Consider the following 15386-nt stretch of genomic DNA (forward strand, 5'->3'; position numbering starts at 1 on the left):
AGAAACTGCGTGCACTGCCACTGCCAAGGAGAGGTGCATTGCTTTCAGATAGAATAAAAAATTGAGAGTACAGCCAGGATGCTTTGGGGAGATGTCACTTTTTTCTACTTCTAATCAAAGCTGGAGGCCAAGGAAAGTCAGAGTAGTCAACCCACTCCACGTTACACTGAAGAACCATGTGGTGCCCCAAGATGCTCCACTTTAAACTTCAAGGTGTTGAGACAAGATGGCAAGTAAGTCCCTTATGAGGAATAAAAAAACAAAAACAAAAAAAACCCCAAGCCAGAAACTAGGCAAACAGGAATTTGCATTTTGGCTACTCCTGACTGCGTGCTGACAAAGGCAGAACAAGAAGCTCAATGAAAGGAGCAGAATCAACACAGATGGTGCCAGAAGAGTCAGACGTGTGGTATCCTTTACTTACCAAGATCTAGGTTTGAAAATAAAAGTTGCTTACTATACATGAGGAAAAGACCGAGAGCCATTCTTGAGGAGCAAAAGAGTTCCCATTTCTTTTTTATGCAGCCATTACAAACTAGTGGAGGGAGGACGTGAAGGACAAAGAATCAAAACTGTGCTGCCATCTCGGAGTGACAGCTCTAAACTAGCTCTGGCAGCTTGACACGGGAGACTCACAAAACGCTCATTGTCAAGCATGCCTGCCTTTTTTGGGTATCGAGCTTAGGAAGCTATTATGAAAAGATAATACAGAAAAATGGAAGAAAGAGAAAAATGCCAGACAGCTTAATTAAGGTTTGTGATCTGTTCACTAGCTACCAAGCCTTTAAAGGTTGAGTTTTAAAAGCAAATTTTCTACTTGATTTTCTTCATAAAACAAGTATGCTTATTGTAGGGTAGTTATAAATACAGTATTTGCTTTTAAATGCTGAACTGTGCAACTCAAGTCAAGGTCTTAAGCAATTATTTCTACTGTACTAATGAACTGAACTGGGTGAACAGTAAAACACAAAAGTGGTAGATTCAACAAACAAAACACCTTCAAATTCAGTTTTAATTATAAGCATCTTCTACAAAGTAGCACTGCTGGTAAGCATTGTATAGCTGTGGCTCAAAAACACTGGCAAAGTTCGGGCTTTTTTCCTGTTTCCAAACCAACTGACAACTTAGATTCTGGGATAACAGGAAACTTCAATATTGGAGGCATTCTCTCCAAACAAGCTTGATCACAGATAAGCGTCCTGAACTGAACTGCAAACCTCTGTTACTTTAAAAAACAGGTCAAATTTAACCTCAGCCTTCAGCTGTCCAGATGAAAATTTCAAAGCTTAAATCAAGAGGAAAGAGATTAGAGATAGGACAGAAAAAAGGTATTGAAAAGAAAGATACATTTGCCTCATGTAATAAAAATCAACTCTGAACCAATCAAATATACTTCTTTGGGAATTTTATTTCTAACATTATGTTAATGAATCAAAAAATTCTTATTATCAAACCTAACAATCTCTGTTGAGTATTAGTAAGAAAATACGATTCTTACTTAAAATTTCAGAAATCAATCAGCTAGAAAGAACTTATTTTCAGTTCTTCAGGCTACAAAATAGTAATTATTTAGTATTTAAAACATTGAATTTAGCCCACCAGCACCTGCTACTATTTTTGAAGAGTTTTCACATTGCGCGTATGTGAATGTTTATTTCAGTCATATAATGAGTCACACTCACTGGAACTGGCAGAGATTATATTCAAAAACAAAAGCAATTCCATAAACTACACACTAATAAGGCAGATACAAAGGTTCTCTGGATTACAGTACAAAGCACAATTTAGCAGTGGAATAAAGCTTAAAGCTAGACAAGAGAACTGACATCAGCACCCTTGCTAATCATAGTACAAAAGCGCCTCTATATTTTGTCAAAGTGCAAATTGAGCCCACATAAATCACTCTTTGTTATTCGAAAATATCTGAGATTCTTAAAGCTTGATCTATTTTTAACATTTCAGTATTTGTCATTGTAATGAAAGCTGTACACTGCCTCACTGAAGTAGAGAGCACTGCGCTATATGTGTAATGAAGAGAGCTTCTTCAGTAGTCCCTTTCCAAAAACAAATTCTCTAAAAAAAAGTGTGCACATGTGCAAATAAGTATTTATGCCAAATTAATCTTCTTTTCTCCCCCTTTGGGCATTCTTGCTTAAACATGTTGAATTTTACTTTACAGTACACATTACAAATCATATAACTATTCCACAAAAATCACAAAAGAAATGGGCAACTGGTTTAAGCCACACAAATGTTAAGAGTTGCTAACAATATGTCATATCACTGATTTTACCAACTATATATTATCAGATACAGTTTTTCTGTAATAAAAGCCAATTGGATGAAGCTTGAGAAGTCAGAAATATATCCAGTAGGTTATGGAATTTAAAATTTTGTCTCATACTAATATCRTTCATTACTAGAAAAATTTTGGGGAAATAAGAAATGAATTGTTCTTAAACAGAGAACTATGTGTGTGTGTATATATATGTGTGTGTGTGCGTGTGTGTAAACACACACACACGTGTGTATATATATATATACACACACACACACACAGATGCACCCCTTGCAATCAGATAATTTTTATATATATAAAAATTATTTATATACGTGTGTATACATAAAACACAATATAAAACATTGCATGCAGATCAAATGCTTAATTCAGAAGCGTAATTGTTCCTTTTAAAGGGCAAATAACACAGCAAATGTCATAGGAACCCAGTTCGCCAAAAGCTTGTGTAGGCTTCTAAAATACATTTATTACAAAACAAGGTTGGCTGCTTTTGTTTCAGACTAAGAAAGGWCTTGTGTGCCTTTCAGCTTGTTTTCTCCTTCGAGCTACAAAGCATATCAGCTGGTCTAACATAGGACATCACCACTCTTGCCAAACATTGTCCTGCTTATATCATGAGACCAGTGTATCATGAGACCATCATAGCTACAGAAACAAGGTTACAAGCTTGTTTGCTTCTTTTTGAACTACTCTAAAATACGACAAGCTGCTCATCCACAGAGGATCAAGTGATCAAAGTAATAGTGAGATTAAGTATTTTTTTTTAACTCAGTATTCTGAGTAAGTTATAAAGTCAAAAAAAAAGAACCTTCTATTATTAGTTTTCCATTCACACATATAAAAATTGCTGATTTAAAAGTGACCAAGTCAGCTAAGAAACTGGTAAAAAGCATTATTTAGCATAACTTTTTTTCTTTTTTTCACAGCATGCAGCTAAATCTGTATGCTATACAGAGGATTTACAATATAATCTCTTTACTAGAGATTCGCCCTTTGAAGAAGTTGTCAACCACACTTCAGCTATACCTCCCTTAATACTTTGATGGATCCACCCCCCACCCTCACCCCCAAGATTTCTGCTTTTATATCTATTTGAAAGGTACCTCATTCAGCTGCTGGCTCAAGTTCAGAGAGAAAGGAAATAGGGTATGTATGTGCGAGTAGAGGGGGGAAAGGAAGGAGGAAGGGGCAGGAAAGAGTAGATAATTTACGTTTACGTTTTAAAAGGGATTTCACATTCCATTTGGATCCCCTCAAGCTGTTGCTTAAGAGGCCAATAAAATTACACAAAATATTTAAATAAAAGCTTAAGTCTGTTAAATTAATCAATCAATCAAAGACAACTTTTCTTCTGGCCTGCTTCTTTACAGGATTTGCTCTCACGTGGTCAAGTAAGTTTGCTTACTGACAAACTGGTTAATTGTCTTCGCTTTATTTGCTTAATATTATCACCCCTAATCCTCATGCAGTTTAAAGCTGGTTTTCCTTTGCTTGTGCCATTACTGCCTTTTTTTCTCTTGAGTAAAATCCATTCAAACACAAGAAAAACAAACCGTTGGGCACTGGCTAGCCCAGGGAGAGGCAACACACACATCCCTCTCCTCTARCATCATTATTCAATCTTTACCCACGGCCGGCCGGCAAAGCGGCAGATCTCCAGCCGTCCCGGCCTCCGGAGACGCTCCTGCTTCGCCTCTCCCCTCTGCACCTCAGAGGGCTGCTGGGAGCCGCCGAGCCGGAAAACAGCTGGGCTTTGACTCGGCTGCTGGAACCAAAGTTTTATTCTCTTTAGCCTTCTCGTACCCTTTTCATCCATCCTTGGCTTTTTCTCAGTCCAAACGCTAAACTATGAAAGAGCTACCTATCTTCGGTACAAAACAGGAAGAAGGACCACAAACAGGAAAAGCTAAATATTTCGTTCCCCTCCTTGCCGCCACGTTTCCCTTCTCCAGGTGCTTCGCTCCTCCGAGCGCACCTCTGACAGGGCCCCTCTGCCTCACGAGCTTCCCGGCGGCGCTCCGCTTGGCCTCGGCTGTCGCGTCACGCGCGCGCCTCACCTGCTCCCTGCGCTAGGCAGGGACGGCGACAAGGGCCACCGCCAAGCCCCGCACGGCAAGGCGGGCAGGAGCGCCGGGCAGCAGCCAGAAGAGGCCACACGGAGTAACGTTACTCTCGAGCACAGAACTTCACTTCTTAACTTGCTGCTCTTCAAGCTCGCAGAACTCTAAAATGGTAAAACTTCAGCTGAAGTTCTGCCAAAAACTAACACTTGCAGATACCTACGCGGAAATAAACTAAGAGATCTAAATCGCAGAAAGTGTTTTCTGGAAAGCTTAAAACCTTCCTCAAAGGTCTTATCACGAGCACCAGAATTGAAGGAAAAAAATAAYTAAAAAAAAGTTACTTCTGAAAAAATCTTTATCCTAACATTTACTGGCAACTAGCACCTTCTTCCCTAAAAATGATGCTTTTTTTTTTTTCTTTCTTTCTTTACTTTTTAAGCATAAGACAATACAAATAAACCCACCCCAGAGAAAACATGTTTAGTATCTCATTCTAATAGCGGAAACTTGATTTCCAAGATCGCATATTGGTCCATAAGCTTTACTTTTTAGTTAAATACTAAGAAGTGTAAACAGACTTCTGCAAAATAAACAAATGTGAAATGAGGAAAATACTGGATACATTATGACTTTCTTTAAATACTTAAGACTTGTTTTCCAGGAAGCACCATCTTTTCTCACTGAGCAAAATAAGGAAAAAACAGTCTCAGTGGAAGTTTCCACTCTCCTGGCCATCATCCTGATCATCTGTTCCGAATACACACAAGGCCAAAATTTCCTGTTTTCAAGCTATTGTCACCATTTTCTAGTCTTGTGCTGCTGATTCTAACTTTAGCTTTGTTAAATAAACAAAAGAAAACACTGAAAATACTGCAGAACAATACTTCCATGCAGATTTACTGCAAGCAACATTTCACGACCCATGTTTAAGCACACGAACTAAAATGAGTCTCCTAGCACTGTACAGCTAATTAAAGCAACAAAAAAAAAAAAAGAAAAGAAAAGAAGAAAACAAGATACAAAACAATACTGCACTCCAAGTGCTGTCTCATTTTGTGAATTTAAAACTCATAGAACATTTTTACAACCCTTTCCATTTTACATGTATTCTCCCTCCCCCCCGGCCTTATGACCATTCCCAGTGTGATTCTACAGCCAGGTCTGTATCATCTTACCCACATTACACTGACCCTCGTTATGACTGGCAGCAGCAGCCACCTCACTCCTCAGCCACTGCTTTATTGCTCTCTTCTGCGGTATTTCAGAAATTTTGTAATGGCAAGCACTAGTTTATCTCTGCAATATCCAGCATAGCAAAGAATTACCATCATCTCTTTTACAGAGGAGGAACTGACTCAGATTGCTAAYGCAATAAAGCAGATGATATGCTGTGAAGCCAGGAGCTGAGCCCTTATTTCGCTGTCTTCAAGCTAGGACCAGTAACCAGACCATCCTTCCTTGCTCCTAGAGCACCTTAGTGATCTCACACACCTATAAATTCCCTGTTTTTTCTGATCACTTGCAAGCTTACCATTTCACTATTACTACTACTTCTACTTCAAACCACTTGTCCTGCCTGTCCAACACATTTCTTCCCAACACTCTTGCCAGAAACGTATTTCATATCACCAGAAATTAGCTTTACTATCTCCTCTTATCACTCGATAGCAACAAAATACAATGCTTGTCATCATAGTATAGGCAGAAAGATATCTGTTGCATGTCCCTTACCTATTCACCTACATGGCACCTCTGGTTTGCTGCCCTTTCCCTCATAACATTTTCAAAATTTGATCTTTTTCTCTCTGACTATGATCTGACTAATTCTCCTGCTCTAGCCTTTGCCATATCCCTCCTGAATGTATTTCAGAATAAAACTGTCAGGACAATCTCTCTTCTTTAATCCTGATCACATCTTTTTCCATTTTATGCTTCTCCATTATTGCCTTGCTTTATTGCAGTTTAGAACTTCTTTTCCTATTTCTAGGCGGCTTCTTCTTAAGAAAGTCAAGGCACCTACTTGACTCCTTTCCTCTTGCAAGTCATCGCCTATTGCTTTGCTCTACCAGTGATACCATAATTTCTCCTTCTCTCCCACATCATCATTTTTTTTTTTTTGTCTTCTGAAGGTCCCCAGAATCAATGAGTAAGAGCATGACACCTCCTTCCTTCCGATTCCTCTTCAAGATTGGTCTCTGTGATAGGACTTACAAACAATCATCCAGCCAATTAAAATTAGACTTTTTGTCACATTGATCTATTTTAAAAGTACTAGTTTTGTGTATTTATCAGCCATAGTTGTGGGTTTTCTCTAGTCATCTCAATCTTTTAATCAGCTCTTATAAGTCACTTCCCTTTCTCCCCCAAGTCTAACCTAAGAAAGCAAAACATTCAGCATAGGTTCTGCCTTTTTTCCTATATGTTACCTATTACAAGGATTAGTACAGTGCTGACAAGACTCCCCCAAAAGACAACCCAGACCAGAAGCCAGCCACACTGTTACTAGATTTCCATTGCCATGAGCTTGTGAGTATACCTCGTGACAAGTAACATGAGAGCAACTCACTCAACAGAGTCTGATTTATAAAGATGCAATCAACCTAAAGCTGAAAGGTGAAACCTACACTCCGTTGGTATTAACAGTGGCTTTCCCACCAGTGGCTGGGGATGAAAGATTGCACCAGGTCTTTCTCTATTCATTTCTCATTTTATAGCAGCAAAGTCGTTTTGAAGATGTGTTTGTAACTGCAAGGCTTTCCAAGTGCTAACCATAAAAAATAATCATTCTTCAAGTTCACAAGCCACTACTTTTTGTAATATTTTGTATAAATTTGAAGCTTCTCTTTCTTTTGTACTTGCCTGTGGAGGTATCATCTTCCTCATTTGTGAAAGGCTTCTATACAATAGGGAAAAGCAAGTCACTAGCACTGTGCAAAAATCTGCAATTTTGCATCCTTTAAAGAACATTGAATTTTCAACAAATACACTACACAGGCTTTCCTGCTTCATGTTTTCATCAATCAAGAGTACTTACGCTGCATACAGATTTCTACAGATGACAGAGACCCATCATTCTGCATATCTCTCTGTGGAAGCATTCATGGGCCTAAACACTGTTTTGTACTCCCCAGGTAGCATATGAGATTTGAATCACAGAAGTAGTAGTTTCTCCAACTTCAGCAGGGAACGATTACTTGAGGGGGATTAGACGACAGTGCAAAAATACCCTACAATTTCTACAAATTGCTGCCCCAAAACAGTCTAGTTTAAGCTCAATTAATTGTGAGCTTAACGGAGGAAATTGCCAGACCACCATTAACACACATAGAAAGTCCCCRAAGAAAATTTTCAACAGCATTTTAAATAATTCTTAAGAATTGAACTTAATGCATGTGACACTCCATTCTCATCCATTTGGTGTGAGAGGAAGACTGTATCCTAGCTGACATTTTTGCAAATCAAGTGCCTGGAGATTGAAGCAGGAGCCTCCTCTGTAAATGAGAAAACCACTATCTCAGCAATGGAAGGACTGGTGCTTGAGCTGCTTGGACACAGTAAAGGCAAGTTAAAGGAAATCTATTGTTCTGCCAAGGGAATCATAGACACCCCCCACTAGACAGGGAATCAACACAGTTTTTCCTAAATACTGTGAGGTGCTGTGTGTAATTTCTTATTCCAAGAAAAGGAAAGAATTAGGAAGGACATGCTCGCTGCTATTCATATTCAAAGATCCAAATTATAAGCCTTTCCACTACAAACCTCAGATCCAGAGGTCCCTTTCAGTCTCAACCATTCTGTGATTCTGTGATCTACGACATGCATGAATCAAGTGTGAAGACATGGAAGAAAGATTTCTTGCTAAGAAAAGCAAGTATTGTGTTTGATGTACTCAATCACACCTTAAATTACTGAGAATCCTGAACAACCATGCTCTGAGTATTTTCTGAGCAACAGAATTCACTGAAAGAACTCCAGAGGAAAATTCACTTTAAAATAAAGTAGCACAAAGTCAAAATTATTTGTAATACATTATAACATGTAAATTGCTTTTGCTCTATGAATCAGGCTGAGTTTCTATTATTACTAAAAAGACAAGTTTTTCAGCACTGAGAACAAAACACTATTTTAGATCCAAATAACTTACTGATAGTTACGAATTGGTTAAGAGTTAAGGAGTAGGGGAGAAAAAAGATAAAAGAAAAATCAGTTAACATACCAGTAACAAGTTTAAGTACACACTGGCATACTTGAAAATTAAGATGCTTCTGTATAATTACAGTTTTAGCAGTTTACAAAAATTCTATTTGCAGTTATCAGCTCATGTAAAAAAGTTTCTATCATTTCCTAGAGCGTAGCAGTACAATCATTTAATATATTATTAGATCAACAATTTTGTAGAATTTATCCACTGCAGCCAATATATCATTTTTTCTCCCAATCCCAGAGTAACCTTATGAATCAAGACTTGTTCTGACACCAAATCCGTAGAGTTACTTTGTCACAGTTGCCCCCCCCACAAAAGCTGAACTGCCCCACCAGAAAAACCTGAATGCCCCCAAACCCATCCAAGGTAGTCAGTGTTGCTCTGAACAGTTCAGCACAAGTCTCCCCGCCGGCAAAACTCAAGTACTTAAAGTACTGCTTTAATAGCCAACAATTAACATGATTCTCAAATAATGGTACAAATATCGAAGTGAGTCTTTTAGAGGATTGCATTAACGCACATTGTATGCTCACATATGCATGTAACATACTGCAAAAAACACATGGAAACTTGTGCCTGCAATTTGTTGTTTATGAGGGGTTTTGCTGTTGTTTTGTTGTTGTTGTTGAGTCAGTGATACAAGTGAACAAGCAGGTAGAGTTTTAGGCTGGTGCTTCAGAAAGAGAAGTTAAAGTCACCTCATAAATAAAAACAAAAGTGAAAATCTCTTTCAGAATAAAAAAAACATTCCAAGCAAAAAGGTAACATGTTCACAGGAAATCCTTATTTACTTAATCCAATTCATTTTCCATGTACATAAGTTCAAAATCAGAAAAGTAAACATCATCAAGAATAACTTTTTATAGCTTACCTCTTGAAGTCTCCAGAAAATTTAAGCAATGTCCTGGCCATTTCTGCAGTTGTGTCTACCCCAAAACAAGCAAAGCTTTCTTTTTCCTGTCGGCTTTCCATCTCACTATACACCACCCTATCCTAATAACCTTTGACCAACAGGAAGGAGACACAATAGACTGAAAATAACAGCAATTGTAGGATTTAGAGTGATTTAATACATGAGGGGTGGGTTTAAAATTTGAAAAAATTTCCCTTGCTCTAATTTATAAGCAGTTGCTTAAAAACCATGTTATCCACATTGGTTCAGGACATTCATTAGAAATTTGAGGTTRATCTAGGCTAAAAAGCAGTGAAACGCATTATAATGTGCACAGTGGTGCAAATTCTCGCATATATTAAGATTCTGCTTTAAAGTTGTAGTCATTAAGCTATAATACCCGTTAGATGCAAAATTTTCATACAGTACAAGTAATAAAATGCAGTGGAAGTCTTACAGCTTTATATCTTTTTTTTTTTTCCAAACAGCTATAACTATTACTGATTTAAATGCTCAGATAAAGCATTTGTCATATTGAATAATAGGAAATTCTTGTAAAAAATTTAAACAGTAGCCCATTTAAACATTTGGGTTAAGAGTGTGTGTATGTACACAAACACACACACTTAAAGAATAGATTACTAATATGAAAAAGACTTTCCCAGTTCTAAGATGCTGGAGTTCCTTGCGGTGTTAGACAAGGAATCTGTATCCTCCTGTAACGTAAAAGTCCATGCAATGCCCTCATACATATTTTCATTACCAATATAAAATTGTCTTCAAATTTTATTAACATCTAAGCAGGAACCCTTGAGGGTTATAGGTGCCAAAGTGCAGGTAGGCAACTGAAGTATTTCTTTTCATTACTTCCACTGTTTTTGTCTTGTATTCCAAGTACCAGTTCATCATCATTCTGCAAACCCGCAATCTCATCCTGTCTTGTCATCCCTCCAAGGACTTTGTGTTCCTCCTTTGAGGTTACACCACAGCACATATGGATCATGATGATAAGAACAGAATAAACTAACTCAGAAAGGGACGCACCTCTTCTATAACAGTTTTGCTATGTTTTCTGGAGAGGAAGAAAAAAAAATGTCAAATTTATACACATACAATGACTCCTTGTCTTGAACACAACACAACTGGACTAAATAAATGGTTCTTCTGCAATCATAAAAGTTGATAATGTCCTCTGCCTTGTGAATGCCAAAAAAAATTTCTGGCTAGAAACATTATAGTTGGATAGTTATAAGTATGCCAAAATGAGCGCTCTTAATAATGTTTTCCCATAATTTTGAGCAAGTTTGCTGTGCCATGCACACACTTCTTCATACTTTACTGTCTCTCTACTGTACATTAAATCTGTTCATTTTTTAGAGGCCTTTTAATCATAGATTTATACTAGAAATATTCTTTTCTTGAGAGGGAGGAAGTGTGGCCATCGAATTTCTGCAGTTTAAGGTTGGATTAAACTTGACAACACAGACTTTCACAACCGTCTGCAAGCACTCAGAATAAAAGACCCTCATGAGGTACCTCAGCACAGAATCTACAACAACTTCCACATACGAAACACCARTATTGCACATGAGTAAGCTTTTGGGCACAGCAGCAGAAGCCACCAATAGCACATATTATAATAGTATTTTGTAGCATAACTAGTTCAACAAGGACGTGATGTCCTCTTTTAGTTTGCAGTTTGAGAATTCCTTGAAACAACTCTGCCTGCTAATAGGAACCTCTTCTTCCCCTTCCCCCATCCTAAGACAGAACCTGATGCCATCACACCAAGGAATAACAGAGAAAGGATATCCTGCCTAGATTTTCCATTATACAGATCAAATCGTCAATCCAGAGAGATCTTTGCTTACACATAGGATAAAAAGATGATGCTTCCAACTGATAAACCCTGAGAGGAAACAAGGTTGGCTCCATGACTATTTTTAAGTAGTTAGCATTCACACAATGGTTTAAAATTAATGGCCAACCCCCAGGGTCCATGAAGACTTCATTTAAAAATTAAGGARTAAAGCATATTTAGGAGGAAAAAAAACAACAAMAAAAAAAAGTGGAAGATATAATCACAGTCCTTACCAGACTCATCTTGAATTAAGTTTGTACGTATAGTCTAAGTAAAGGAAGGAAACTTTATCTTGTTTTCTTCAAAATGAAATGTTTCCTTTAACAATTGCCATGAGATATYTTACCTCATGGCTCTTGTCATTTTGACTAAAACTCTTTTGCTGCAAGCATCATATGACAAAAAGTAAGTAAACACAAAAAAAATGCAAGTGTTTTTATGCAGCTGTACCACAAAAGGAGTGAGTTGCTTCCCAACCCTAATTTCCAAGGCCAGCTATCACAGCTGTGTTGCACAGCAGGGCTCTTTGCTAAAAGGACTGAGCTCCCCAGCTGAACAGCTCTCTACATCTCACCATCTAAAAGACAACGGCTGTTAGTTTACGAAATGGTCAGTGCTTCACATTTTGCTCAGTTAAAAGCATCCCTTAGAGAAGGCTGCATCCAAGGATAATATGAAAAGCTATACTTGCACATCTGGACAACTGACAAATATAGACATTTTAGGCATCATCTAAGGATACATAATTTAAGTAGTATCATTTGTATATTAAACACATGGCAAATATAATTCTAATGCCAAGCATTTCTTAAGATGATTAACAAGACTAGGTAAAAACATCTTTTTAGCTCACCTTTTCAACCTAGAAAATACCCAGAAACTCAAGGTATTTTAAGTATCCTTATTCATCTCCACCTCTAACTGTTGAGAAAGATTTTTTTTTTTAAAGTATTTATCCTTTCAGAGGTTTTTGCTCTTGTTCTTTTTAATAAGGGCATCTTTCTGATCAATACCTGCTAAAGGAATCACAGAAAATAAAAATTGCACATAATCTCTGACCTCACCACAAAAATTCATTCCCCTCTTCCTCTGTGCACAATTAAATAAGAGCAAACAATTAGTTYGCTGTTTGCTAAGGATAGTGAGATTGTTCATTTCTTCATTTGTATCAAATCACAACACAGAACATTAAAAATAGAAAAAATAAAAATACATCACAAAATCACGAATGCTACCATAAGAATCTAAAGTTAAATCCTATGAGTTTTTTTTCTTTTAATTTTGAGTAGTAGATTTAAGTGCTACAGCCCCTTTCCTTCATCTGGCTTGCAAACGCAAGCCAAAGCTTTGCTCTTTAAGACGAAAAGCAAGTGCTGCATTATCCAGCTGCTTTTTACACCTTTTTGCGCGAGTTTCATAATTAGTTTCACTTACTATAAAAACGTTTAATTTTTAACTTACAGGCAGCAAAGGAACTCTAAAACTGGATGCCTGTTACTCTACTTATTGGCGCCCTATACATCTAAGTGACATCCACTTTGTTTACTGACTGGAAGTTCTTACCACTGCCAGCACTTCAGGAACAATGTAACTGTGGGAAGGGGAAAACATGTTTTTCTAAATTTTATCTGTCATCCAATAGAATTCCAAGGTACGCATGTACCAGTTTGAAAATATTTTTAATAGTCTGTAACCTCCAACGGACAAAACAACCTACTTCAGCAGGTATTTGTCTCGTCTTGCAGCTTAACCCCTTTTAACCTGAAATTATGAGTAATAACGATTGACAGACTTATTATAAAACTGATATTTTTTTCAGCCTCTGTAGCATAATGCCATTGAAAAAGCGTATTCCGTTTTTTCAAGATGACCATTCTTTATCCTTAAAATGGGAAATGGGAAGYGCGCCCCTGAAAACAATAAGACCATGGGAATACTTACATACATGTATACGCGCCTACACATGTGCACACTCCTCCATCTCACAATACCATGTATACAAATCCAGCAAGATGCACCTCATTTCAGTTGGCATTTACATTTATATATTTATTTGTTTATTTATATTTTCACACACACACAAATACGTATCTAATACACATACATACATACATATATATACATATATACACACACACACACACACACACACACACACACAGGGCAGAGGGCCACACACCCCCTCTCCGCCGGACCGCGGGCCCCGCCGCGAGCCCTCTGCACGCTCCCGCTCTGCCGCCTCCCTTCCGCCTGCCCACGCACCCGCGCTGCGGGCAGTCCCCCCTGCCGCAGAGCCCACGGGGAGATGGGAGGTTTCAGAGCAGTGTGCCCTCTTACACCCAGCATTTGGTGCCGTACAGGTTTTCCAGGCTGTCTTTACTCTCTGAAGTATTGCAAGGAAGCARTATTAGGTATATTTTTAAGGCACAAATTGAAGTCTCCAAATGGAAGGCTCCAAAGCTCCGAGTCAATCACCTACCTTCCTCTCGGGCTGAAAGGTTAACAATACAGAAAAAAAATTAAATAGCTGCTCTAAGCAATACTCAGTTGACCTTCGCATTTGAACATACTCGTTTTGCCTCTGCTGCAAGTCTCTCCATTTGAGGAAAGCTGCAGAGCTGAAGCAGCTTATTCATAACACAAATCGTGACAGAAGAACTGGTAAGACCAACAACAGGACTGTCAAACCATAATTTCAGAAACCACTCAGCTAGAATGATTATATCTTCACTGTCACCTGCCGCGAAGATAAGACATCTACTAACGTCACATTATTGTACAGCCGCAGACAGTTCCCTATTAGACAGGTGCCACTTCACCAAAGCTACTATATAATTTGAGAACATTTGTTTTTCTTGACAGTCAGGTGTGGAGGCCAAAGACTGAATAATATGGAAACAAATACACTCTGGCACGTCAGCATCTTTCCAGAAGCAAGAGTGGCAGGAAAGGAATATCCATTCCTGCTCTGTTATCAAGTTCTTCATAAAACACAAGACTTTTTCAGAAGGGGCAAATCAACTCAAATTTGTTACAGCAAAACTAAATCAATCCAGGCATGCAGTGAAAAACGGATGAGTTTGAGGGATGGGGTGATAAAATGAAGATATTCAGGCTTTAGCATTACTTTGTTTTGGTTCAGAAATATGTGTTGCTATTTTTTTCCATAAACTTTAAAACATGAGGCCCCATGGCACATAYCAAGAGCCTCAATAGCGCTAGGACTGTTCACATCAGCAACTGACAGTTACACTGTTGTAACTTGTGTCAATACAGAGGAAATTTGTTCTGGTGACCAAAGTCACTGAATCAAAGTAACAAATGAATAAAAACTCTTGCACCAAGGCCCTGGCACCTTCAGCAAAATATGTGAGTCAAAATGACTAATAAATAAGCATAGCCTGTACCACTTGTTTGTTTACCATCCTCTCAGAACTCTGCTCAAATACGCTAATAAGAACTTGGGCAAACAATTTAATAGGTTACTATCTGATGTATGCCCTCCAAAAAGAGGGAAAAAAAAGATGACTTTTTGCAATAAAGTGTGCTTGACCTAGACAGAAATTAAACGCTTTCTGCTTGGGCAAGTTGATGAAAGCATGTGATACTGCACGGAGAAAAAGTTATAGCTGAGCCTTTCTAAGCCTTTAAAAAACGTACATGTCACATCACACTCTCAGAACTGATAAAATTCCCCACAGAATGTAAAAGCAGTTTTAATGATTTTATCAGACACAAGGCAAATGAGCTGCCACAGCAGAGAAGCATATTACAAATAATTGCTTTCTCTTTGATTCACAATATTTAGACTGTTATTTCCAGCCCAGGTTAAACAAATCAGTGTTATGATACTATTGTTAGGCTAGATGTATAAACCTGCTCATGCACTTTTGGAAGCAGTCCAGCCAGCTCAACAACATGTTACAAAAGAAACAGTTAAGAGGTAGAACATTAGCTTTTTCTTGGGTTCACACACTGTTGTTATGGAGAAGGAGCACCGTGTGGGGCAGGGGGAGGATGGGAAGAAAGAAAACAGCGCAAAGGAACAGTGGAGCAAAATATTTTGT

At 38.1% G+C, this 15386-nt stretch overlaps 1 protein-coding gene across 1 annotated transcript in view; it reads right to left on the reverse strand.

The window, feature by feature from the left end:
* The window catches only part of GAB1 (GRB2 associated binding protein 1), a 54400-nt gene extending 43939 nt beyond the window's left edge, over positions 1-10461 (reverse strand). Inside the window, exons 1-2 of the mRNA XM_085313152.1 lie at positions 10326-10461; positions 9438-9457 (exon numbers count right to left, since the gene is read on the reverse strand). Coding sequence (XP_085169278.1) covers positions 9438-9457; positions 10326-10461 — 156 coding nt within the window. The remainder of the gene's footprint in view (positions 1-9437; positions 9458-10325) is intronic.
* Positions 10462-15386: the final 4925 nt, after the last annotated feature.

The sequence above is a fragment of the Rhea americana genome, unplaced genomic scaffold, assembly GCF_003343005.1.
Source record: "Rhea americana isolate MKP2758 unplaced genomic scaffold, rheAme1 scaffold_38, whole genome shotgun sequence".
Classification (NCBI taxonomy): Eukaryota; Metazoa; Chordata; class Aves; order Rheiformes; family Rheidae; genus Rhea; species Rhea americana.